We start from the raw sequence: 25,941 nt of genomic DNA, 5'->3' as shown, positions 1-25,941 counted from the left end.
GCAGAGAGAGAACCTTTCTGGACATTTTGTATGAAAAGTGTTCAGACTACACTGAACATTACTTACTGTTCATTAAGCTGTGATCACATCGAGGTTAGTTGAAATTTCTTGTCAGTATAGCTTTTATATACTGACACTTTAGTATTAATTACTAATTATAAATTAACAGTAGTTAATTTATAATTAGTTATTGTGTTAATTAGGCCAACTATATACAAAGAACTAAGGGGAAGATAAAACAGCTACAAAAAGTATCCTGTCCTCAAAGTGTTTATGATACACTCATAAAAAGAAAGAATGCATAAATAATGGTAATATAGTTTAGAAAGTAATGAGGAAGAGACAGAGAGGAAAATCCAAAATCTGTGGGGGCAATGATTGCCTTCCGTAGTGACCCCGGTTACAGAGATGAATTTTATCTTATGGTTGTTTGCTAGTGTCTCCATGTTTGCACGCAGAAGCTGTTGTTTATGGAGCACTTTGCTACACATATGAAAGATTCTTTCCCATGTTAAATACTTCCTACAAGTATGGTAATTAATTATCTTAGAAAATTCTTTCCTTTCAACTAAAAACTTGCACTTCCTTTTATTTTCTCTCCAATGTAAATCTCCTGCTTAGTATAGAAACCCTAGAAATTGACTTTCAAAATGATGATCATTTTTTCCAATATGTCCTGAACTATAATTCCAAATAGGGTTTTTGATTGGATCAAAATGTGATATTTTATGCTCTATACCACACTTTCAGGTAAAAAGGCTTAAAGCAGTCATCCTGGTGTTTCTGTGTAGGGAAAATATTAAGTATCATATTGAATAAATATAGAAAAGATTGATTAATCTTCTACTCTTGCTCCAAATATAGCCTGACTCCTGAATGCTTTTTCTCATATTTATAGCAGTCCCATTTTCCTCATCACCCCATTTTTCTGTTTTTCTCTGCTTCTATCCTATTGTATGAGGTAATTTTTATTCCATTTTCCCCTCATTGGTTTTTGCCCTTGACATTCTATGCAATATTTAGCCATGAAAACAGTAGCATTTTGAAGGTAGATTTCCAAAGCAAATCATTCCATCCAAGTCCTCCTACAGGCATTGGAAGGACTATAGCTTAGGAGGTCTTTGTTTGTGTGAGGCTAATCTTTATATGACATTTTTATAATGCAGAATACTCACTTCATCTTCATATTGTAAAGATGTTTAAAAATTCTACATAAATACAAATTATGCTCACTATAATAAAATAACACTTTGGTTCTGTACTGCTTTATAGTTTTCCAAATGGTAAAAGCTGTGTGTTTTAATGATATATTAGAATCTTCCTATTTCAAACAGTTGTTGTGAAGAGCAAGGAGGCAAAATGGTCATTGTAATCTCCATTTTGCACAAATGAAAACTGAGGCCCATAGAGAGCAAGTGACTTGTCTTAAAGACCAGGTGTCTTAGTCTCTGCACCCCAGTGATCACTCGGTACATTGGACTGCTTTAGTAGAAGCATCCATTTTCTTCCAACATCCTGTAACCACATGCCAAACGCATCTACATGTGTGTCTGTGTCTTAGTGACTTGGTGATTTCATGTCTGGTATCACGTATGTCCACTTCTAATGTGCATGTGGTTGATTTCGTATAGAACGTTTCTCAGGTGAGTTGTAACTAAACCAAACTATGTAAAGATAGTTACGGTGCAGTGTTGGTTGTGATCTGTATGCATTCCTCTATTTATACAGATTATATTAGCCTTCATTTAAAAGACTATTTTATTTATTTTAATTATTTACACAGGTTTTATTATTCCATAATTAGAAAATAGAGAAGATATCTTTAGTTGTACCTTCCACCAGTAAAGCCTAAAACAGTTTCCCATCCAGCCTTGGGAGTTTGATAAACATTATCCTTATTATCCATATTTTACAGCGTAAAAAGACTTAGAATATTGTGTAAATAGGATGGGAAGAGTTATAATTTGTGACTCAATCCAATATTTCCGTAGATGTGATGTGGATGTGATGTAGATGTGATGTGGATAAAACTGTGGATGTGATGCCACCTGGTCATAAACTCTAAGGATTTCTTTTTTTTTTTTTTTTTTAAAGATTTATCTATTTTAGAGAGAGAGAGTGAACAGCAGGGAGGAGCAGAGAGAGAGAGAATCCCAAGCAGATTCTCCACTGAGCACAGGGCCCAACTTGGGGCTTGATCATGACCCTGATATCCTGACCTGAGCCAAAATCAAGAGTCAGAGGCTTAACTGACTGAGTCCCCCCAGATGCCCCATAAACCCTGAAGATTTCTAACTGTTAATTTGAAAACAATGCAAAACATATCACTGAAAGGAAACTTATAAATTATCTGGTCTGACCCCCTCATTTTACAGATGAGAAAACTGAGACCAGAGGAGTCACTAGCTCCCATAGGTCACAAAACAAGCTGACATCAAGGCAAAGATCAGAGCCCCATCTTCTAACTCTCAAGTGCTATTTCCTATATTGCCTCCCCCGGAAAGATGTCTCCCATGGGGCATTGCTCCTTGAGATGAAGTATATTAAATTCACATTTGGCTGCTAATCATTTTCTCAGCAGCTCTATGGTATTTCATTAACTGCTGCATGTAACACTCTGGCCTTTCACCTGTATTAACTTGAGCTCATTAAACTTGAGGCCAATAATAAACAGGACTGAAGTAATACAGATATTTTTCATGGTATGTGTTCAGCATTTTTTTTAAATGGTGTCTACTGTATGAAACATTTTTTCCTTGCATAGGTTGTAGAATGAGAAAAAAAGCATAGATTTCAAGGAATGGATTATATGTGTAATATGCCTCTTCATATCACTTAAAAATATATTACATACTCATCTAATAGAGAGCTTTGTAAGGACTATAAAGAAACATGAGTGACAGCATAGCACAGGCTCTGACATCTGGCAGACTGGGATTTGAATCCTGGCTCTGCCATTTAGTAATGATGAGAGTTGGAACAAGTGGCTTAACCTTCTTGAAACTGTGTTCTCATCTGTAAAGGGGACAAGGACAATCCCCGCTTCACAGGGTTGCAGTAAAGAAGGGATAATGTATTCACATGCTTTGCAGAGGGCCTAGGGTATAGCAATGCTCAGGTAATGTGCTGATTCTGATGAAGATGATGCTGACAAGGCAGTTCCTTCATTTTTTGAACTTCTAATCACCTCCCACTACAGCTGTTGTTGAGGGGGTTGATGTCCTCCGTGTCTTCTCCCCACTTCATCATTCCTACAGATTATGAGTAAGTGTCCTCCAGAGTGCCAGGAAAGAAAAACTAAGCCCAGCTTCCCCACCACCATGATTTCATGTTCATTTTGACTGAGAAGTAACTCTTTGCAAGCTTACAGCCTCTGCGGTTATCAGTTAACACGAGCTCTTTTGTGATTTTGAAGGTGTTTGAGATTCTGTTTGAGCAGGGGATGCTCAGAGAGGAAGGGTCATTTGCAGAAAGATGAGCAGCAAAGAGATAGGGAGGTGTGTCAGAGAAAGGTTCTGGGTCAGAAAGAATGAAAGCTGGGTGGTTTCAGGCAGAAGTCACTGTGAAAGTAGGGGTGAAGAGGCCAGCGGACAGTGTGGGAGTGAAGATCAATGTTGGACTGTTGGGGTCGGGGTGTGTAGTCAATATTTTTCTCTATTTTGCAGAGTACCATAGGCTCTTAAAACAACAACAACAAAAATCTTATAGGTCATCCATTTCACTTTTCTGCTTCTACCAAAACCCCGTCTCTAATATTCTGGATCATTATCTTCTTTCTGCCACAAATATCCTCCCTCCCACAACCCATCTTTCCACCACCAGAGGGATCTAATCACGTATTTTCAAATAGCTGGTGTTTCCCTTCACCCTAAAGAACAAATATCCAAGCTACTTTGCCCAGAATTCAGAGCCCTCCGCAGATTCCCCAGTTGAATCCCCTGCTATTGCCCAGTCACATATCATATTTTAGCTGTATGGGTTCATCCTGTTTTGTTTTGTTTTGTTTTAATTTTTCGTTTTTTTATTCATCCATTCCTTTATCTCTCGCATCCCTTTCCAGCACCACATACTATTTCTCCCTTTTATAATCTTTCATCACAGTTTAAATTCCCCCTTCACTAGGAAGTCTCTTAGTTGGAATTAAGTGCTCATTTGGATCAGGGTTACATCACAATGTTTGTGCATCTCTTCCTTTACTTATCCTATTCTTCCGTAAAACTGCCTATGGAACCCAGATGTCAGCTGAAATCACCCAGTCCCCTGCTTCTGGAAATTGCTACCAAATCCCTGGAGATTATATTCTCTAGGTCACTTCCTGCTATAAATTCTCCCTCTCACTGAATTCTGCATCTCCCTCAATCTTACTTCTTGTTGGTTCTTATTCTTTGAGCTATATGCCAAACCAACCATGAAACTCAAGCCTATTTTGCTGATTTTCTTCCAAATTTCTCTCTAAGGCGTATAAGTTTGTAGGAGACTTATTTAAGTTTTAAGGGTCAGAGAGGAGGATTTCAATTGCAGCAACACAAACAGCTTGAAATTGAATATGAGCTCTTCTTTATTAAAGTCCTCCAGCCCTCGTACCACCAGGCTCTGCTCCCTCTCTGTCCCTTCCCTCTTCCTTCTCTATTGGCTCTTTTTCCCCTCTCTTCTCTCTTCTCCCCACCGCTTCAGAATTCTGCATTCCTCATGCACCATGGTTTGGCCATCTTTTTGTTTTTGTTTCTCCTAAACCATGCCACAGGGCTTCATCTCCCAAACTCCAAGCAAAGATTTTGTTTTAAAGGTTACCGCTTTAAACAGTGAAGTTTGTTTCTTTAGAGGAACTTGAGGGGCATCATTTAAATATTTCAGCATAAAATAATTTTCTCCCCTCAGTTTCAAAGATTGCAGCCAGCCTTCCTCCCAAAACCATAAACTGCTTTAAAAAAAAAAAAAAAAAAAAACTCACCTCCTCCTACTTGTCTTTGCAGGCCCAGCACCTTCCAAAAGCAGGTCTTAACTCCTTCATCCTCTGTTAGCATTCCATTAATGTTGATTTTCTCCTCTTGATTGACAGTCTTCCTAACATACATTCCAGTGTGGTCGTTCCACAACAAGATGTGCTCTGCTTCCCCTTCACAGAGGAAACTCCTTGCCATGTTGTATCTGATTAAACAGAGAGCACAGGGTTAGTCTGCTGGCTCTCCAGCACCTCTTCCAAAGTGAGGCCCTTCTCCCCCTGGTGTTTCTTCCACCAGGAGGATTTCCTTTCCCTTTCCTGACCCTCACACCTCCACCTTCACTGTTTGCCAACCTATCCTTCAGAACTTAGCTCAGATGTCACCCCTTCTAGAAGAGCTGTGACCCCTCAGCTTGGGTTAGGTACACATTGTCACTGCACATCTAGCATTCTGTGTCACCTCTGCCTCAGCCCTTGTCTCAAGGTACTGCCATTATTGTTAACTATAGGTTCTTTGAGGTCACAGATTGTCTTTTATAAATACATTTCAAGTGTCCGGTACTTTTTACTTCAAAGGATCTTAATGTTAAATGGACCTATTTGTGTAAATTAATTTCTTTCTGAAAGTAATTGTTTCAGGTCATCTGACATTTCAAACAACCAGCAGGATTTTTAAAATGCTTTCAAGATATTCATTCGTTTGTTAAGTTTCAAAAACATCTTGTGTCCCTATTATGGGCTGGATCAAAAAACGAATCTTCTAGGACCTCCAGCAGAGACAATAGAGGCATAGGCTAATAGTGATAAGGCAGTGCAGCAGATGCAGGAGTTAGAGTATGCCCACAGCGCCCTGGAGCACTGTGAGGGGCCCCTGCCACTGTAAAGGGAGGGGAGTCAGTTAAGGAGATTACTTAGATGCTATGAAAACCAAGCTGAGGCTACAATGCCAAATGGGCATGTACCAGATGAAAAAGACTGGCAGGGGCTTCCTAACAGAGGGGATGTATGAGCCAACATGGAAATACAGAGCATGGGACACAATGCAATATAAGCAGTTAAGGCTTATGGGAATAAATTGGCAGGCATGCACTTTACAAATATTATTCTATTTAATGCTTATATCAACATCGTGTGTTAGATACTGTCATTCTCATTTCGTTGATAAGGAAAATTAGTAGCAGAATGGTTAAGTAATTGGCTCATAGTCACACAGCTAATGAGTATAAAACTGTGATTTTAATGCAAATTTGACTTCTAAATCAGTACCCTAACCACTATGCAAATGTTGGCTTTCTACTTTCACTAAGACACATGAACTGTCATTGCTTTTGACTGATTCAGACATCAGATGGTTTATCAAAACTTGTACTCTTAAATTTATCAGACTAAACTAATAGTTATATTTCATTATTTTCAGGTATTTTGCATGTCCAGCTCCAGTATCACCATTTACACCATTGGGCACCATGTAGTATTATGATAAAATGTAGATAGTCCTTTGCTTTTTGTTTTCTACTGTCCAAATTTGATAATATCATGAAAAAATGCTTACTGTTGTAAGTGACAAGTGATTAAGCATTACATGCCAATTACTCACGGGAAAACTCTGAGTTTCTGATTCTAAGCCGTGCTAAAACAGATTTTGAAATAAAAATCAGGATCAAATGTAAGCAGTTGAGTACTTTTGTAATTGAGAGAAGGGAGGAAGAAAAGTAACTGAATTCGGACAGAACAGAACAGAGACTTCTCACCTGTCTCCCATGCTTACATCACGCTGAGCACACAGTGGTTGAAATAAAGATATGTTAGAAACACACTCAGAGAACTCATGTTCCCAGCCATTATACCCAGATTTTTTATTTATAAACAAAAACCTGAGAGGTTTTGTTTGTTTGTTTGTTTTTTGTTTTTGTTGTTGTTGTTGTTGTTGTTTACAGAGCAACTCTTTGAAGTTTTATTTTTATTTTCTTCCTTTTCTTTTATACAATTCATGATCATTTGATTGAGATCAGTTTTCCAAGAAGTTTGGTATAACATTCCTTTTGATAACTGCAATAACAAGAAATACTTAATATGTAATTCAATCTGACAGTACCCTTAATGTATGGCAAGGAATACTTGGAAAATTTATGACCATGTTAAATGTACACATATCATATGTAAATTATTTAACCTGTACTGTAGTACAGGATAGTTTCTGATCTAGAACCAGCATTTGATATTATATTTGTTGCATAAATGGCAAAATATAGTGTAACTAAGTCTTATGTGGACATGTTTTTTGTAAAAAAAAAAAAAGTCAATTCTTAGTTGTGAAACATAGTAACTTATCCTTTGTCAGTGTATACATTTGCACACACATACATGAACACATGCATTTATATACAAACATATGCACATACAATTTTATATGTATATATATTAGGATTTCAGGTTTATATTGAGTGTAATATATATTGTTCTTAGTGTATATGTGGATCTTTATATGTGTGTGTGTGTATACACATATATGGTTATTGCACTCAGTATAGACCTGAAATCCTTCTATCTTTTCACTTATTACCATTTGACTATCAAAGTAATTACTTTTCTTGCTGTTATTGTTTCCAATCAGATAAGACAGTATGATTAGGAAAATAGAGTTGATCCATTATAGCACTATACACCAGTGCTATTAGCCAACTTGCTGCCATTCTCATAAAAATTATGCAATTTAAACTGGAAGATACCAGTACCTGCCTCTATTAGAAACAAGAACCCTTTTCTACTTCATAATATGCTCAATTACCTTTAGATTGATCCATGAATAAATTATAATCCAAATAGACTGCTTTACCTTAAAGCTTTGCTGGCTTAAGATATCATTGTTGATTCATTATGTTGTCACTTTTCTATCGGCAATGTAATGCTTTTTATATCTGGATAGAGACAGTTTTAGTGTGAGATACTGTTATCTTTAAATGAGTAGGATTTAGCTTTTCTGGTAAGAACAAATTCATCAATGATGAATCCCTGGAGAAAGTATTGAAACAAAAATCATACCATTTCTGAGCTTTGTTCAGTTCATCAGTTACAAAGCAGCTTTTGATAGTCCTAAAGAACTTTTTTCTTCTTTTTTCTTTGTTTAAGAAATATAGCATGACGCTCAAAACCTCTCTGAGTTACCGCGGGCTACAACTTTTTCTGTAAGAAAATAATGAATGAAGAGGAAAAGCTCCTGCTGCTGGCTCTGTCAGGCTCTGCTGCTTCTCCTCCTGCAATAGGAAATCAATTAACTATATGTTCAGGCAGAGATTTGAACTAAATGCTTTATTAATCATCACTGATTGCGCACATACACACTGGCTAACTATGCATTCATCTTCACTCTTTCTTAGTTTTATTTTGCTGTTTGTTTTTTTTAGTTGTTTTTTTGGAAAGATCAGAACACAAATATATGCCCAAATGTAGTATGTGTAAAGGTGGTCATCTGGTGCAGGAGAGAATTGATCTTTGTATTTTCTGAAAACTTAACTTTTAAAATGCTCAGTACTCAGATATGGTAAAGGCATCTTAATAGGTATCAAAGTAATTTTTAAAGAGATTTTATTTATTTATTTTAGAGAGAGATAGAGAGAGAGCATAAGCAGGGGGAGGAGCAGAGGGAGAAGGAGAGAAAGAATCTCAAGCAGACTCTGTACGAAGCACGGAGCTGGATGCTTGAGGCTAGATCTCCTGACCCTGAGATCATGACCTGAGCTGAAGTTAAGAGTCAGTCACTTAACCAACTGAGCCACTCAGGTGCCCCTATAACAAAGTAATTTTTTTAAAAGCACTAAACTTTCTTATACTAATTTGCAGAAAGCAAAATCACTATGGCATCCTCAGTGTTCAGAAGTTGGTACTATACCTTGGCCCCTAGGATCTCCATATAGCAGTGAGAAACTACACACAAATGGACCTATTTGACTTGGAGATGAATGGTGGAAAGTTGTGGGGTCAGTCACTGGTATCTCGTGCGGGTGTGCTTTCAATTTAAAGAAGAAATTAGCAATAATTTTCCTTCTTTTCCACTGATTCTTCTAACGAATACACGAATAAAATCCTATAAGAATCTTTATGTTCCATTGAGAGCCTCTTGTTAGGACCGATTATAAAAGATTTGCACATTATAATCATAGCCCTGTTAGCCATGGAAAGGCAGTATAACTTAAATATGGCAAATGTGGTCAACCACTGCAAAAAAACCTACAGAAAATATCAGGCTGGTAGATGTTTCCTCAAGCTGTGTTCTGTTCCGCACCAAGGGATTTTCAAATATTATTATTGTTATTATTAATATTATTATTGCTATCACTGGAGCAATTAGTAAGTATCCCAGTTTAAACTTAACTACTTTATTTCTCTCCTTTCAGATAAAGGATATTCTAAATGTGAAGGAAAAATATCCTCTGGTTTATGTTTAAAAGAAGATAGATCAAAAAGTCCCAGGAATGATTTCTTTTGAATAACATTTACAGAACTCTTACATGGAATTAGATAATGTTGAGTAGGTAAGAATCAGAGAATCAGGGTAATGGTTCAGATTTTCATTGAGCTTGCCACCACGAGGGATCTGCTAAAATCAGAGGTCACTTGTCTCAACATTTAACAATTTTTGATAATCTTCAATAATATAAGATTAGGATTTCGGTACCCTTGATATATGAGAAGTGTGGAGAAGGTGATACTCTGAAAATTATGTCATGTGGGCATGTGTTTACCACCTTATGAGGTGTTATCAGAACCCCAGGGGCATTTCTTTGGCATCAGATATAATCCCTAACTAATACCTCATCTGCCCCAGGAAAAAAATCATTTCATAAGAGGACATTTCAAATAAGCATTACCTTTCCTACATTATACTCACTTATTTTATGCTTTCTAACAAGACAGCATCATGTATTTTATGGCAAAATAGATACACCATGTTCTGTCCTTTCATCAGATTATTTCATGTTACTGAAATCATCACATTATAATTATAATTTAGGAAAGCATCAAGGCATAGGGATGAAGTATATGGTTCTGGTTTAATTGTATATAAACAATTTGGTATTCATAACGTTGCTTCATTTGCTCGACTTGTTGATATAACTATAGTAAATTGATAATGGAATTAACAATCTTAGATATTTCCAAATAATATATTAGCAGAACTGCTACTATGAATTTTATATAAATTTTCAGTGGCAGTTTGGCTGAACTGGAGCATGGGTTAAGTTTAGCTTACCTACCCTGCTAACACCTCTAAAAGGCCAGAGAACTAATTTTCCTGGGGCATTATGCAGCCTGGCAGGTGGAGGCCAGTCTTTTGAAACAAGTGTGAAGTATTTGCTAGGTCAGAGATCAGGATGACCTTGGAGTGCTGAAGTTTTCCAGGTCTCTATCAGCTAGATAAATGGGCTTTATTTTGTATGGGCGGGGGAGGGGGGGCGGGGGGAGAAAGGAGAAAGGATGTTTTTGCAGTCTTAGAAAAGAGACCTAGCAATTCTAGGTTACAGGCAGACATTTGGAATTCAGTGGTGTCTATCACCAGCATTATGTGTCAGTAAAAGTGAAGATCAAAGGTTCTAGAAGAGGAGAAGGACAAAACTGAAGAGGAAATAATTGTGGGATAATGAATAGTATGAGGGCATATTCATGTTAACTTGAAACCACTTAGTATTTTTCCATGACACCCAGGTATCTTTCTAAATGAACTTTGTAAAGTACAGTTGAATAACCTTGAGATTTAAAGCTCCATGATGTGATTTTGAATACTGATGGAATTTGTTTAAGCACTGTGATATTTCTTCTGCCTTTCATTTCTATTTTTGCCTCCTTGATGCAAAATAAAATTTATTTTCTGTACAGAGAAATCAATATTTTTACCATTTTGTTTTTCAGCTATTCCAGTAAATTGCAATCAACATTAGTTACAGTCTTTAAAGAGATGTAGTAAGAATTTGAACACAATAAAATAGAGATACAGATTAGAACTTTGGCAAAGTACCTTTGCTATTGACAAAAGCATTTGTCAGGGACTATGGCTGTGTCTATATTGTGCTAAAAACCTGATGAAGAGGAAAAAAAGCATCAATAGGTTTTACCTTCTGTCTGTACAAACCAAACAAATGGTCTAACTAATAGCTATTGTTTTAAGTGAATGGATTTGGTTTACCATTGTGAACTTTATTCCATTTAGAAATATATTTAATTAGCATTTGAATATTTAATACATATATACTTGGTAAAAATATTGTACTCTTGAGTTCTTTTTTAATAATTAGTGGAATCTGATACCTAGAAGACTAATGATTCTGGAATAAAGAAAGACCTTGTTACAGTATATAAGAAACAATTTCAAAGCACACATTTTTTTGTTGATAATACTTATGTATTAATATCCTCACATTTTTCTCTTCTGTGAGCTAACACGTTTTCTTATTTGTGTGTTTTCCTTTTAGAAACTGCCAAGTTTTGGACCTTATCTTGAGCAGCGCAAGGAAATCATAGCAGAGAACAAGATTAGACAGAAAGAACAAAATGCAGGTTTTCCACCACTTGAGAGAAAGCATTTTATCCCCAAAAAGCCTATACCCACCATCAAGGTAAAAATTAAGCCGTATATATATTTTACTGCGTAAATATACAATGTAGCTCAGTATAATGTAAATGTTTATTTACTGTTTAAATTTATCACTTATTTTGTTTAAAAATATCGTGAAAGTTTTTTTAAAAATCTGTGTATGGTGATAGGGTAGCCTCTTTTATTTGTATATTTTATACTTTTTAGAATACTTTCAAGTATATGTTTCATGGAAATTTCTGTATGTATTAAATGGGCTAGGAAATACTATTAAGGTCAGTTGTTTGTCTTCTCATAGTCATTTTAAAATTATCTTCATCTACAATTAAATCCAAGAGATATATTAGTTATGTAATACAACTAAATTATTAATATACAATATACTATCAATTTGGACAAACTTTGTCTGGTTCAGGCTCTGGAAAGCCTGTATGAACTGGGGAGTCAAGAGACTATTTTCTGGGTAATAGCAAGAATTACCATTCAAATGGAATTGTGGGTGTGTTGTTTTTCTTGATTCTCTTTTCTTGAACTTTTTATTTTGAGAGAGAGGCAGATTCACATACAGTTGTAAGAAATCATGCAGAAAGGTCTTGTCCTTAGTTTCCCCCATGGTAACATGTTGCAATTATCACAACCAGGATAATGACACAGGTACAATCTACTAATCTTATTCAGATTTTTAAATGTTTTATTTGTATGTGCATGTCCATATGTATGCAAACATGTGTGTTTATATCTGTGCAATCCCACCACATGTAAGAGAGTTTCCTCTTTCCACCACCACAGTTGGGATACAAGACTTCCATCACTACAAAGATCCCTCAGATTGCCCTGTCGTAACCACGCCTGCTTCTTTCCTGCCCACCTTCCCCAAGATGGAATTGTCTTAATGAAAGAAAAGGGAGGTGTTATAGGACTCCGTTCTCTCTGAAATCACCATCACAGAATGTGGTTTCAGTTACGTAGTCTTCTCTATTTAATGACAATCTCCTCCTGCATTTCCATTTTCTGTTTGAAGCATCAGCTGAAAAGCTTGCTCTTAGGACCTCTCAGGGGAACCTCCCAGAAATTCATCTCTAGCTGTCAACCGGGAATTAGAGCCCTTAAAAAATCTCCTCTACCTAGGAGAGAAAAAAGGATGTGTCCTAGTCAAAAGCAGTGGGGTTTACACTTGCTGTTGCAAAATTTCAGTGATTCAGAGTTCTGAAAGGAAATATAGAAGTGTCTGAACACAAATTCTACCAGCACTTCAATACCATAATTCCAAATAAAGTGAACACTTGGGACATTTAACAGCATAATAGCCCCAAATACTCTCTTGAGCTGTTTCCTTTACATTATTTGTGTGCTACTAACAGAATGAACTGGACACTATTGATAAAGAGAAGACCAGATCCTTCAACTCTTTACAAGCCTCCACCCTCCCACGTTTGGCAATGATTATCACGTGATTTGGGGTTAAGTGAGAATTGTCACACTCCTATCTCTCTTCTAAACTAACTTGAATTAAATGTAATATCTCATCTTTTCCATACATATACAAAAAGTAAAAGAAAGATACTATGTATCTTTGAAGGAAAAGAAGTGCAAGGTGATTATAAGAGCATTTTGACTTTTTCTAGTCTTTTATTCCTTCAGGGAATATATTAATAGCCTAGAAGCAAGACAAAAACAGAACAAAGAAAAACCTACTAAAGTTGAATTCAAACTGGTCGATCACTAATCCAAATAAAATATCAAACTCAGCAGAATTAAATAAACCAAAGAAACTTCTGAAGTCAGGAAAGTAAGTAAACATTTTTTAAAGTATCAAGGAGGGATAAGTCTTATTAAAAATAGTGCAAGTTAGGGACGCCTGAGTGGCTAGGTCAGTTAAGCATCTGATTCTTGACTTTGTCTCAGATCATGATCTCAATGTCTTGGGATTGATATTACTGGGCAAAGTTAAATTCTTCTCTCCAACATTCTGTAGTTTCATTTGTTTTTTTCTAATGTTAAAAGTGCAAAGAGTAATATAAAAATTACCCATAATCTTAAATCACTGTGAAAGTTTAGATTTATAAAATTCTAATCCTTTTTATATATAAATACAAGATATTAAAATAAACATAGACTATTCTTACATTTTGTACATGAAAACTCCACAATAATTTATATATCATTTTTATGTCAAAGTAATGGTTACACAGTATTTTATAATATGAACTTATTAACTTTTTAAAAGTAACTTAGAGCCCAGAGGGCACTGCGCTGGTTCTGCAGAGAAGGCAGGCAAACAACCCAGAGGCAGACAGTGTGGAAACAGTGATCTGAAAACTGCCTGGGACACACAGTGGGGGAGATTATTCCCTTTTCTCAGGGAGAGTGCTTCCCTGAGAGCAGCAAGCATGGAGACCCCTCTCTGAGGACAAAGTTGCTGGCTGGTGCCATGTTCCTCCACACCCACTCAGCATAAACACAGAAGCATCTGCAGTAAACAGCGCAGGTCCAAAACTCACTGCCTAACCTATTTGCACCAGGTCCCACAACCTCTGTGCTATGACAGTACTACCGTCTTGGTCAAGTTTGCCTCAGTCTCCACATGACAGGTTCCTTCCCCAGAAAAGCAGCAGAAACTCTTACCCACACCACATCTCCCGACCAAAGAGCTCGGCAGGGCTTCAGTTCTAATGGAAGTCGTATGAGGTATCATTTAACAAGCAGACCAGAGCACACCTAGTTATAACTCCCTGCACTCTGGCCAAGGACTAAACACTGCCCATTGCAGGGAAGGAAAGCCTCTGCAGAAGACTGGCCTAAAGGATAGAGCAGCCAAAGCACAGCAGTAGAGTGCACACAGCACACACCAGAGACCCTTTTTGAAGCACCAGGCTCTGGACACTCTATGACCTCTTCTTCTTAAAACCATTTCTCTCAAGAGCAGGAAAAATAATGGGCTTTTCTAACACAGAGAAAAGGGCAGAAATGGAGAAAAAATGCCAAGATCGAGGAATTCATCCTAAATGAAACAACTGATAAGGTAATGGCCAGAGACCTAATTGAAACAGACATAAGTTAATATGTCTGATGGAGAGTTTAAAGCAATAATCATAAAAATACTTGCTGGGCTTAAGAAAGAATAAAAGACTTCAGGGACACGCTTACCAGAGAAGTAAAGGAATTAAAAAAACAATCAGTTAGAAATGAAAAATGCAATAACTGAGATTCAAAACAGACTGGATACAGTGAGCACAAGGATGGAAGAAGCAGAGGAATGAATAAGCTATATAGAAGATAAAATAATGGAAAATAAGATGAAAAGAAGAGAGAAAGGATGATTATGGAACACGAGAATAGATTAGAAAACTCAGTGACTCCATTGAATGTAATAATATTTATATTACAGCAGTCCCAGAAAAAGAGAGAGAAAAGGGGGCAAAAAATTTAGTTGAGGAAATAATGGCTAAAAAAGTTCCCTAATCAGAGGAAGGAACCAACCATCTAGATCTAGGAGGCACAGAGAATTCCCATCAAAATCAACAAAAGCAGGCCAACACCAAGACATATTGTAATTAAATTTGCAAAATATAGTGATAAAGAAAAATCATTAAAGAAGGAAGACAGAAGAGAAGAAGTCCCTAACTTACAAGTAAAGACAAATAAGGTTAGCAGCAGATCTCTCCACAGAAACTTGGCAGGCTAGAAGAAAGTACCATGATACATATATTTAACATGCTGAATGGAAAAAATCTGCAGCTATTAAATATTCTATCCAGTAAGGCTATTATTCAGAAAAGAAGGAGAGATAAAGAGTTTCCCAAACAAAAACCAAAGGAGTTCATGACCACTAAACCAACCCTGCAAGAAATATTAAAGAGGACTCCTGGAGTGCAAAGAAGAAACTAAAAGTGTGAAACAGAGAAGATCTCCAGAAACAATGACAAAACACAACTAATAAAATGGCACTAAATACACACCTATCATTAATTACTCTGAATGTAAATGGACTAAATACTCTAATCGAAAAACATAGTGTGTTAGAATGGATAAAAAAACAAGACCCATCTATATGCTGCCTGCAAGAGACTAATTTTAGACCTAAAAACAACTGCAAGCTGAAAGTGAGGGGATGTAGAAATATTTATCATGCAAATGGACACCAAAAGAAAGCCAGAATAGCCATACTTTATATCAGACAAACTAGATTTTAAACTAAAGACTATAATAAGAAGGGCACTATATAATAATAAAAGGGTCTATCCAACAAGAAGATCTAACAATTGTAACTATGTATGCCCCAATGTAGGAGAACCCAAATATATAAAACAGTTAATAACAAACATAAACTCATTTATAATAAGAAAATAATAGTAGGGGGGCTTTAATACTCCACTTATAGCAATGAACAGATCATTTAAGCACAAAATAAACAAGGAAATAGTGGCTTTGAATGACACTGGACTAGATGGACTTAACATATTATTCAGAACATTTCATCCTAAAGCAAAATTAAAAAAAAAAAAAAAGAAATACTGATTCAAAGGGGCACCTGTTTATAGCATCATTAACAATAGCCAAACATGGAAAGAGCACAAATGTCCCTTGACTGATGAATGGATAAAGAAGAGGTGGTACTTGTAATGGAATGGAATATTACTCAACCATCAAAAGAATGAAATTTTGCCATTTCCAATGATGTGGGTGGAGCTAGACAATATTAGGCTAAACAAAATAAGTCAGAGAAAGACAAATACCATGTAATTTCACTCATATGTGGAATTTAAGAAACAAAACAAACAAACATGGGAGGGGAAAAAAGAGAGGGGAAAAGCAAGAAACAGATTCTAACTATAGAGAACAAAATGATGGTTACTAGAAAGGAGCTGAGCGGAGAGAATGGGTTAAAGTAGGTGATGGGGATTAAGGAGGGCAGTTGTTATGGTGAGCACCGGGTGTTTTATGAAGTGTTGAATCACTACATTCTACACCTGAAACTAAGATTACAGTGTATGTTAACTAATTGGAATTTAAATAAAATCTTGGAGAAAGAAGAACAAGTAACTTATTGCTGAACCTTTAAGTTATTTCCAGAATTTTATACAAATAATGCTATTATAATTATCACTGCATAAAAATCTTTGTGTAGACATCTTATTGTTTTCTCAAGAGAACATACAGATGAAATTTTAGGCCTTTTGATATGTATTACCAAATTGCTCTCCAGAAAGAGTGTGCAAATTTATATTCCGCCAAAAAATATAGAAGGGCCCATTTTTTTAGACACCCATCAGCAATGGATTTATTTTTAATTTTAATCAATGCAACAATAAAAAAAATGTCTAATCTTTTTCTTTAATTTTGAATGTCTAATAATAGTAAGATTGGCATGTTTTTATATATTTTTGGACCATTTCTTCTTTTGTGAATTTACTTCTCATTTTTTGACCAATTTTCTGTTGGAATATTTATCATTGTCTTACAGATTATTTATAAGCTTTTTATATATTACCATTTGTCTCATAACTTGTAGTGTTATATATATACATACAGCAGCTTTAACTTTATGTAATTATAGCATACAAAAGCTTATCTTGTGATTTCTCTTTTTCTTTATTTGCTTAGTCTAAACTTTTTCTACTGTAAGATTATAAATATTCACCCCATCTAGTTCTTTTAGGATTTTCATATTTACATTTGACTAATTAATCTAAAATTTTTGTTACTTTAAAGTATCAAGTATGACCATAGCTTTATTTTTTTTCCCAAAAATACAATCATACCAAGATCTCAATATTTGATTTTAAAACGCCCCCTTCTATCTCTCAAATTATGACTCGGTGACCAAATGTATCATAAATTGCATGACTTGCTTTACATTTCAAGCTTTTAACCTCTCAAAATTTGTTTAATGATAATGATGTCTGTATTCATCTCTCTGCTTCGTAATTTCTATATCCTCTCCCTTTATAATTAATATAGACTTTTCCTATATGTTGACTCAAACATTCTCCATCACTTTCTCTTTTCTATACTTCAGACCTGGGCCACTCACTATTCTCTGGATATCTCCATCTAGACAGTCTAAACAAGGAGCACAAAGGCCATCACACTTTAAACTAAACTGATTATCGTTCCATCCAAACTGCTCTCCATCCTAAGTTCTGTGCCTCAGGGAACAACATGGAGGACCACTCTCTTTCCTAAGCCTGAAACCTGAAATTCAGCCTGGACTCTGTCCTATTGCTCATCCCATTGTCAATGGGATCATAAGACATTCACTAATATGTATCATTTTACTTCTCATGTCTCCCTCCTCTTCTGTCCTTTTCTTCCGAGGAGATCTTAATATGGTTCTTTACACATTCTTTCATGGAATTTTGAAATATTCTACTAACTGGCCTTCTTTTGTCATTCTTACCTAATACACCTCCAACTGTTATGAGTATTCTTTGAAAAATGCAAAGCTGATTTTTTTTTTATCTTTTACTTAAGATTCCCACACCTTAAGGTAAATTCCTCAGCATAACCTTCACACCCTTTATATTTTAGCTTGTCTTGGCCTGAACAGCTTAGTTGAGTGGTGAAAAATAGAACCCAGGAGGTGGTAAATTGAAGAATTAATAAAGTTTGAAAAAGTAAGAATAAGGTGTATGGAATACTCTTTTCTGAACAAGGTGTATGAATATATTATTTTCTAACCTTGAACTTGATCAGAAGGAAAGTGACAGGAAGAGAAAATAGGATAGAGGGAAAGGTTGATTTTTTTAATTATTATTATTATTTTTTACTTGTTAGGATAATTGAGGTTTGCATGAGTCCATGTGCTCTGAGAGAAGAGCTAAAGCTACCAGAAAGGGTGTGATGCTGGAGGCTATATCTTTGACAAGTAGGTTGGGGATAGAGTTCAGATACTACATTAAGTCATCTTGCATTAGAGAAAGGACATCTTTTATGATTTTCTACCTACTGCATGCCATATACATTTATTGAAACCGAATTTATACTTACCAGTATCATTTTCATATGTAGCCATGTTTAAAGAAAAAGTCTTAACCTGTTTTCTTTCACTGAAATACATAGCAAAGTTCATAGGATTTTCATATATTACATTTATAGAGGAAGAGTTTCCTGAATTAAGCATGGAGCTACTCTGTCCCACTGCCTGGGTTCAAATTATGGCACTACCATTTTGTAGCTGAGTGAACTTACCTCAATTAGCTAATCTGTGAGACAGAAAAAATAAAAGGGTCTGCCTCATGGAGCTATAAGTTAGGTAATGTATGAAGTGCTTTTAGCCTGCATCAAATATATCTTAAATAAATATTACCTACTATTAGTTATGTTAAGAATGGACAGGTTGAAGGAGGTGGTAGGTTAAGGTGACTCTCCATTCGCATTTTGTTCAATAAAATTAACTCAAGAACTAAAGTAAGGATACATAAAGCTCTGGAGGCCAATCAAGTTGGAAGTTTTGAAGAAGTCCATATATTTTCCAGAGAATCTTTGTTGCATGCCTACCATAAGACAAGCAATGTGCTAAGAATTAGGCATCTATTATATAATAAATAAAGTGACACAACCTCTGTCCTCATGAGGCATACTAAGAAAGAAACAGTTATTAAGCAAAGAATTACACTAATAATATAAAATCATATTTGTGATACAAAATATATAGGAAAAATGCAGGATGTATAGAGTCTCTTTCATAGAGGAAGACCTAGTTTAGACCAAAGAAGCAGAGGAAGGCCTCTCTGAGGAACTGGTATTTAAGGAGCCCTATGAGGTGGGTAGGGATTAGAAGGGTAAGGAGAAAAGGAAGTTTTAGGAGATCCATAATGTGGTCCTGGATTTGGTGGGTGGCCATGGTTAAAGAGACAGAAGAAGGGACAAAATTGATGATGTCATGTTAATTCTTCTAAAACTTAGTGATTGTCATTAGATATTGAGAGATGAGGGGCAAGTAAGGAATTAAGAATAAGGAGACCAAGACAATTAAGTTTTTTATGGTCCCACTAACTGAGATAAAGAAAAGATAATGAATCTGGGTTTTGTTCTTAGTGTTTTTAGATGTAATGGGTTTTTTTTTATATGGGATGAAAGTTTAGAATTGAGCATGTTGAAATTAATGAACTCAAGCAAATCAGGGACCTATGCTGGAGGATATAAAAGAAAAAGAGCTGACTTTCTGACTACCTACTGTGTGCTAGACACAAGATAGAAGCCTGACATCTATTTTCATAATTATTAGCTTTGCGCAGTGGCAGTATCGTAGCCAATGGGATTTATCCGAGGCGCGATTATTGCTATTTTCACAATTATTATTTAACCTAATACCCTACATGGGAGAAGGAAGTTCTGGGGAAACAAATGAGAAGAACTGAGGGGAAAAAATAAAGGAGACTATCATCAGAAGGAAATGATGAAGGAGGATCTTAAGAACGTAGAAGTGTCCACAGGTCTGAAAGCAGTCCTCATCTCAGCAGCGATATCTTGTATTGTTTCCTTTTATCTTTCACACATAACCAACCGCTAGTTTGCAGGCGTTGTCATATTCACTCACCTTCATTTTGTCATTCATCTAACAACTAGTAGTGTACACCCACCGTGTTCCAGCACTGATATAGTCACTAGAAATTCAATAGTGAACAAAACGAAAGCCCAGCTCTCATGGCTCTTACATTTTAGTAAGGAGAAACAGACAAACGAGTAAGCAAGTGAATGTATACTGTGTCAGATGGTCACAGTGCCAGGAAGAAAATATAGCAGGATTAGGAGAATAGGAATTGCTAGGGAGGTTGGTCAGGAGAGGCCTGCCTGATTAAATGGCATTTGAGTAACCACTTTAAAGAGTGAGAGAGTAAACGATGTGGATCGATACCTTTGGGGAGTGCATCCCATTCAGAAGGAACAGAAAGTGCAAAGGCCCCGAAATAGGGAAGTCTTTGGCAGGAAGCCGTTGAGGTTTTTTAAAAGGAAGAAAAACATGATCTGACTTAATTTTTCAAAGGATCATCCTGTCTGTGATGTTGATACAAGATCCTAGATGGGCAAGGGCAGAAGCAGAGACTGGTCGGAAGGCTGTTGTAACAACCCAGGCAAGAGATTGGCAGGAGGGAGAATAAATACTAGATAATGTCAGAAGGCCTCGACTCCATTGTTTGAAATGAAATGATGGGTATGAAAGTATTGTACACAGCATAGTTCTGTTCAGACGTAAGGAGCCATGGTTATTGTTATTTTCATACAAGGCCTCCACCCCCCTGCCCATTATCTCAGACCCCATCTGGATGGTGTAGCTCTGTGGTTGTTCAGTCCTCATTGAAATGAACAGCCACCTTCCCTTTAAGAGCCAGCTCTGTGAGTGTGAATGAGACATTGCTTTCTGTGCTTTTGTTTTCTCCTACCACACATACCCAGGCACGCTATGTACTTCCCTCTGTTGCTTTCATTGCTTTTATGTTTTCCCTATGGTGTTTCTTCTGTTCTTGACATACCATTTTTTCCTTCTTCCCTTTTTCCTGGGGGGCCTGGGCTGTCTGTTTTCATGCTTAATATTTTCTCTGTCCACCCATCTGTTTATTTTAGCTTGTTTCTTCCCTCCTCTCTGCTGGCCTCTTTATAGATTCCTCTGTTCAATAGTTTAAACTCCATGACACTGCTTTGTTTATCCTTTCAGCTAGCACAGTATATTATTCCCCATCTGCTACAGAAAGAGCCCCAGTGCCCCACAAAGTTAACTAAGCCCCTCTTGTCTGAACAAGTTTTTCAGTCATGCATTCAAGTTTCTAATCTACCCCATCTTCCCTGGTTATGAGTGTGACAATATTATTTCTAAGCAAGCCATGCTCAATAGATCTCATCTTTTGTTCTTTTTTCCTTCGAATGCCTCAGATAAGATTTAATGGTCTGTTGCCTCAGAGGTAGGCAGTTTCAATATCAGTCCATCAGCAAGTATTTATTGAGTATTTGCTATGTGACCAGCAGTGTGCTAAGGACCAGGTTTATATCCAAAGATGTAAAACACACGGCCCAAGGCACAGGAATTTTCCTGATCTCGGTGGAGATGTAGCACTAACATGTATTTACTATGCACTTGCTGCAATCCAGGAATTGTGCTAGAAACTAGGAATACAACATGAATTTTAAAAAGAAAGACATCTATCCTTATGGAGCTCATAGTCTAGCAAGGGAGAAAGACACATGTTAAAAATTATTTACAGTTCAATCAAATATGTACAAAATGCTCTGGGAACACAGAGGAGTGAAAGGGATTAGTTCTGCCTCGGGTAATTGTGGAAAGCTTCACAGAGATGGTGATATTTAACATGGAGTTTAATAAATTAGTGTTAATTAAGCAGAGAATTAATAATAAAAGCTAATATTTATTGAGTACTTATGAGGTTTCAGGCATGGTTCTACATGCTTGTGAATTGACTCATTTAATTCTCACAGTAACCCTATCAGGTACCTTATTTTTCCTATTTTACTGATTTGAGTAATTGATAAGCAGATTAAATAACTTGCCCAAGGTCACACAGCTAGAAAGACATCAAAACCAAGATTGGATTCCAAAGTGTGGCTCTAGAACCTGGGCCCTTAAGCACTATCTTTGGTGTCTCTCACAAAAGAAAAAAAAAAGAGGAGGAGGAGAAGGAGGAAGTCAGTATCTCAAGCAAATCAGTATGTTTGAAAAGCATAGTATTCATACTGTGCAGAAAATGCTGCCATGGAACCTTATGTCCAATACACAGTACGTAGATCAGCCAGGTAGTAGGGTCTGACTGGTAAACCCCTTCTTTTTTTTTTTTCAGTAGGAATTCATAGAAAAGACCAAACTGAGAGACAACAATGAGGAAAATAATCTAGTTTTCTTGATCGGTCTTGATGATATAAAAAGGCAGAGGGATGTGCTGAATAAGCTGCTAGCCGTGTCAGCTGGAGCATCGAGTGGTTATTCCCAGTGTTACACTATGACTACAGGTTCCTCAAGAGCCAGGTGTTTGCTAGCCACATGCTATCCAGCTTCTCCTGCTCCTTTGGAAGCTAAGGCCCTCAATCCTATGCCAAGGGAGTGGTCTGAGGCCCTAAGGTTAACCTGGCATCCGGTTGATTTCGTTTTTAGCAAGCCCACATCTTGATTTCCATTTCATAATGAAACAACATTTACCATATATATATATATCATATATATATATATGATATATATATATATATATCACCATATCTGGAGCTGCCAATTTTCTGAAAGAAACAGAAGTGAAAGGATTTTGAGGAAGAAGAGGGTAATCAGAAATAGTGCTGGAAGACTGAAGGGGGAGAATGAGATAAAGTAAGAAAAAGACAGCTGGCCTCCTACAATAGGTGTAGAGGTCTCCTTCTAAAAGGTGAACCAAGACTTTCAGAAGAAGGTCCTGACATTCCACAGGTTTGCTTGTGCTACAGAAAAGAAACTGAATAGGAGACAGTTTTGTCTCCTCACTGAGAACTGAAGTGACAGTGTGCACATTTGGCCCGACTAAATGAGAAACGTGCTTTATTCCCAGGCAGCATATAACAGAGATTTGAGAGTCTGCCAAGACTTATAAAGTCCCCCGAATGCTTCCCACTTCTGTTGATATATATGAGAATGAATTCTCATTCTCTTTATGAAGCCAGGAATGTATCTCTAACGTCTTTGAATTTCTGGGTAGGAAAATGAATGGTTTAGGGGCACTAGTGATGTTTTCATCTCTTCTTCCTGCTGCTTCTAGTAAGAGATGGACTGCATCTCATAAGACTGGCAAGACGGTGTTGGCAGGAGACCAGTCAGCCTGATCGAGTGGTTTATTATTTCAATTGAATTGTGAGAGAAAGGAGAAAAGTACTCAGATAAAACTGTAAGACCGTATTAGATACTACAGAGCATAAAAGAGATGGCACAGAAAGAAAAATAGTGGAGGACTATCCCAGCAATTTTCAGGAGATACCAGAGAAATGGGCCGGGGCAACATTAACATTCTCAGTTGTCTCTATACCAACAAGTAGCAGATGAAAAATTATTAAACTGAACTTTAAGAGAAATGAACAGAATTTGGTAAATATCATCGCTTACATTTTATGGGGATGTTGTGCGATGTGATTCCTGCCTGGAATATGACGATGGAAAAGCATATCTTGTTTGGAATAAAGAGGTCTAATTGAAGGATTAGGGGAGGAGCAGTATCTGTCAGAAAGACGTACACATGCATGGAGATCACAAACCTGAAGGTGAAGCATGGAGGAAACAGCTGCAGGAGAGTGAAATGAAAGAAATACAGAAATGTTATCCTGGGACTACATCACAGACCTCATAACCAGATGGTTAATATGGACAGGCAAGATAGAGGAGCGATGTAAGCCTTTACAGACTTCAGATGAAAATCCCACTCCACTAAAGGCAAAACATCTGAAAAATTATTGAATTGCCTTGTTGGAAACTTAATCTCACAGAAGAGAGAGAAGCAATGAGGGGTCTTGCTGCATTGGCTTATTTCTGGCTCTTTACAGAAATCCATTTGGGGAAAGTGGCAGCTGAAAGAATCTTGAAGGAAAGTAACCATCCCATATCATCTTAGGCCATAAAAAAGCCATAAAAAGGAACTCTGAGCTTGGACATACAAGTATCCTCCACCTTTAGTAAATCTCATTTCAGGAAGTTCAGACGAAACAATAGAAAACAATCCTATAGCCAGTGACTCTAACCTGCAGATAGATCAAGAAGAATGAGAAGCTGTCAGATAGAAATTTGATGACATAATCACTCAGTTTCCCAAGTAGCAAGAAGAGGGTCAAGCATTTAGATAACTCAGTAGTCAATGGTCATATGAGAAAATAAGATCACATTACCAATGATGATCATAAAAGAGTGGCATCAAGGATTAAGGAAGTTTCAGAAGTACCAAAGCCTGAAATTATCTGAATTTGGGGAAAATATTAGGAAAAATGAAATGGTATTTTGTCTATTAAAAGTTTTAAAAAATGAGAAGAAAATACACCCACGACTTCGAACAGATGGCACACTGTTAACTTACAATTAGTGAGAACTGTTCAGCTCCTCTTATCTTTCTAGCATCCCCATAGAGAATCCTCTTATAACTGAAAAGGGTAGGGAAAACACATTTGAGAGTTGAAGCCCAGGATAGGTAAAGATATAGTAAAAACACATCACATTCACTTCATTGAATTTAAATCCAAAGTTCCTGGCAAGAACTTGCTCCTTTAAAGCCTGAGCTACCTACTTAAAAAGAATGCAGTGATGAGAGCACCGGCCGGTACTGAGCCAACCATGGTCACACTCAGTCCTCACTTACATATGTCTCTTCCACTCCTTTTCTCCCCCACTTCAATTCCCAGATTCTCACTTGTTTCTGTCCCATTTCTTGGTTTACTTGTTTCTCACCTTCGCCGCCAATCTACTACTTTATTTCCAGGCTGCTGCTTTGTCTCTGCCCTCGCATCTCAGCATATTCATGCTAAGTCCTCAGTTATCAGAGTTCTACTGAATGTAAACTCAAGATTTCCTTTCCTCACTATATGGACGAGGATATCAAAAATAAATGACCCGCTGTATTTTTTAAAGTACCTTTGTATGATATTGCTGCATCACAGTGCTGAAAAATAAATGTTGCCTCGGGTTCTTGAGGAAAGGGAAAGGTGGGTGTTGTGGGGAAAAGGTAGAAGTAGACCAGAGAGCTTAAGGTCTGATCCCAGTGGAATTCTCCAAAGATAATGAAACTTTTGACTTGAGAGCATTAGTAAAGAAAGACATTATTAAGAATCAGCATAAATTCAGTGAGAACCAACCAAATGATTTCATTTCCTATTTTGACAGGTTTTTTTTTTTTTTTTTTTGGCAGGAAGTGAAGTAGGAGTAAAAGATAAGACATGGGACCTTGATAATGGTGCAGATAAGGAGAAAGTGATTGAATAGCTATGCCCAGATAATTTAAATGTTAGATCCCTTTCACTCAGAAGTCACAGTGATTACCCACAGCACAGTCTTCTGGGTCCTGGCCTTTGAATGGCACTTTTATTGACAAGTTTGGGAAAAGTACGTTCATCAGATCTGTAGAAGACTTAAAGCTAGGAAGAACAGTTAATGTGCCAGACAACAGTACCAACTTGAAAATACTTTAATGACCAATTTAAAAAAATAGGCCAAAACTAATTCATGCTAAGCATCATAAATTATGATGCAGCAGGGATGGGATTGGGGCCCCCTAGTCCCTTACTTTTTAGTCCTAAACTTTATATCAAACCGAAATATTGGCTGATCCAGTTTTTATTTTTTTTTAAAGATTTTATTTATTTATTCATAGACACAGAGAGAGAGAGAGGCAGAGACACAGAGGGAGAAGCAGCTCCACGCAGGGAGCCCGACGTGGGACTCGATTCTGGGTCACCAGGATCA

The 25,941-nt window shown here is 36.8% G+C and overlaps 1 protein-coding gene and 1 pseudogene across 3 annotated transcripts in view; both read left to right on the top strand.

Annotated features, from left to right (window-relative positions):
- The window catches only part of DPYD (dihydropyrimidine dehydrogenase), a 798,341-nt gene that overhangs the window by 764,282 nt on the left and 8,118 nt on the right, over window positions 1-25,941 (top strand). For all 3 annotated transcript variants that reach the window (XM_077905543.1, XM_077905544.1, XM_077905545.1), the window contains one exon: window positions 11,410-11,553. In XM_077905543.1, coding sequence (XP_077761669.1) covers window positions 11,410-11,553 — 144 coding nt within the window. The remainder of the gene's footprint in view (window positions 1-11,409; window positions 11,554-25,941) is intronic.
- Window positions 19,760-19,883, top strand: LOC144319860 (U4 spliceosomal RNA; annotated as a pseudogene).

This window comes from Canis aureus, chromosome 8, assembly GCF_053574225.1.
Source record: "Canis aureus isolate CA01 chromosome 8, VMU_Caureus_v.1.0, whole genome shotgun sequence".
Classification (NCBI taxonomy): domain Eukaryota; kingdom Metazoa; phylum Chordata; class Mammalia; order Carnivora; family Canidae; genus Canis; species Canis aureus.
Note: the sequence above shows the minus strand (reverse complement) of the source record. Positions and strands in the feature narration are given on the sequence as shown.